The 2000-nt window shown below is 42.8% G+C and overlaps 1 protein-coding gene across 1 annotated transcript; it reads right to left on the bottom strand.

Annotated features, from left to right (window-relative positions):
- Positions 1 to 199: 199 nt before the first annotated feature.
- On the bottom strand, positions 200 to 1717 carry LOC309382434 (large ribosomal subunit protein bL20m-like; the record flags this gene model as incomplete). The annotated part of the gene is made up of 2 exons (XM_081971951.1): positions 200 to 277; positions 1607 to 1717. Coding segments are annotated over 2 exons (189 nt in total), but the record flags the coding sequence as incomplete, so codon positions are not given.
- Between the last annotated feature and the right edge of the window lie 283 nt (positions 1718 to 2000).

The raw sequence follows: 2000 nt of genomic DNA, 5'->3' as shown, positions 1-2000 counted from the left end.
TTGACTCCCTCTTCTTTGGGGCAACCCCTTAGATATTGGAAGACTGCTATCATGTCTCCCCTAGTCCTTCTTTCTATTAAACTAGACATACCCAGTTCCTGCAACCGTTCTTCATGTGTTTTAGTCTCCAGTTCCCTAATCATCTTGGTTGCTCTTCTCTGCACTCTTTTCTACATCGTGATTAATTGAAGCCAATTACCTTATAAAGGCCACTGATGAAATTATGGTACTTCACACCATGCTCCAGCGATGCCGCTTCGATCCTGGTTTTCCAAAGCTGAAAGAGAAAGTGCAATATTCGTAGGATTTGATAAAGAACATAGGGCCATCCCTGGCATTCAAACTAGGGAAAAATCTGTTTCCCGTAGTCCTATCTGGAGATGCTAAATTAAATCAAGGATTTTTACCGTGTTTACCTATTATGTGGAAACTACAGTATGTGTCTATCACATGGAGACGGACAGCAAGAGAATAGAAATGGATTCTCCAGGGCCAAGAAATTAAGACTTTCAACATTGGGAAAATAAACTTATGCAAGATCCAATTTGGGTCGGTCACCGGGACCAGAGGTTTAATTTTCCAAGCTTTTGGATTTATGCTAGAGACCATCCTTGGGAAGCATCTCTCTACCGAGGTGGCGCAGTGGTTAGAGCCGAGGTGGTGCAGTGGTTAGAGTGCAGTACTGCAGGCTACTTCAGTGGACTGCTAGCTGCAGTTCAAATCTCACCAGCTCCTGGTTGACTCAGCCTTCCATCCTTCCGAGGTAGGGGTAAAATGAGGACCCAGATTGTTGGGGGCAAGAGACTGACTCTCTAAACCACTTAGAGAGGGCTATAAAGCACTGCAAAGCGGTATATTAAGTAAGTGCTATTGCTACCTGAATGTATGCTTTGGGTTTTTCTATGTGTAGTATTTATATGGTGCCTGGTTGTGTGTGGCTTTTAAGTTGTTGGCTGGGGTGTTGATGGCCAGCTACTAAGTAGTTTCTGTCGTTTCCTTGTGCTGCCAATCCTCCACTCCTAGGTATCTGATAAGCTGGTGGTAAATCAGCACTCCTGTTGACTGACAAGGGGCCTGTTTCCCAGGCTTCAATCATTTTCCTGGCTGTTTTTGTACCTGCTCAGCCAAAAATCTTGGTAGCTGCAAAACTGAATGCTGAATACATTGAAACTGAATAAATGCATGGCTATTATTTAGTGAGCTGAGACTTTGGACATTAGGTATTATGTTGCTGACAGATGTAGCTTATGCATGGACAATGGCTATGAAATACGATCATCCTTAACAGAAACTATTACATAAAATCACACACACACACGAGATATTTTATGTTATATTCAATGAAGGATGACCGTATTTCATATCTCCCTCTTTCTCTCTCTCTCTCTCTCTCACACACACACACACAATTTACATTGTTGTAATTGCATTGCTGCTTGCTTTTCTCTTTCAGTTATTCACTTTGTCCCGCTCTAGTAAATAAATAAAGCACATTTTCTTAAAATGAGCACCCAAGCGATTATAGAAAGTAGAAACTCAGCAGAAGATGGGCATTTCAGATGTACAATATTTTATAATATCTCAAATGTTTTTGGGTCTTTCTTACCGTCCTCATATCTCTCTTTTTCAGATATCTGGCCTTGGTGGCGTACACAAAAGCCCTCCGAACAGCTCGATATGCCAAGCTATAGCAGCGGTTCTTCCGTCCACGAAAATGCTACAGAGAATGGAAAGGAGGACACAAAGAGAGCAATATATATATATATATTCCTTATAGGAAACCCCCAACTCACCCAAAAAACCCTTGAAGGTGGCTTGATGTGTTTAGACAACACGTGGCACCACAACTGGCAGTTGGCATCACTGTGCCAAACCAGAAATTGTTACCCCTGTGCCTTCAGCCCACCCATTGAGCCCTGGCACGATCCAAGATGGGCATCGGTAGTAAGAAGTCCATTCAATAGATCGGGCTGCTGAGAACAGGGAATTCTGGGAGCTGT

This window comes from Natrix helvetica (assembly GCF_964273705.1).
Source record: "Natrix helvetica genome assembly, contig: HAP1_SCAFFOLD_564, whole genome shotgun sequence".
Taxonomy (NCBI): Eukaryota; Metazoa; Chordata; class Lepidosauria; order Squamata; family Natricidae; genus Natrix; species Natrix helvetica.
The sequence above is the reverse complement of the archived record's forward strand: the minus strand, read 5'-3'. Positions and strand labels throughout refer to the sequence as shown.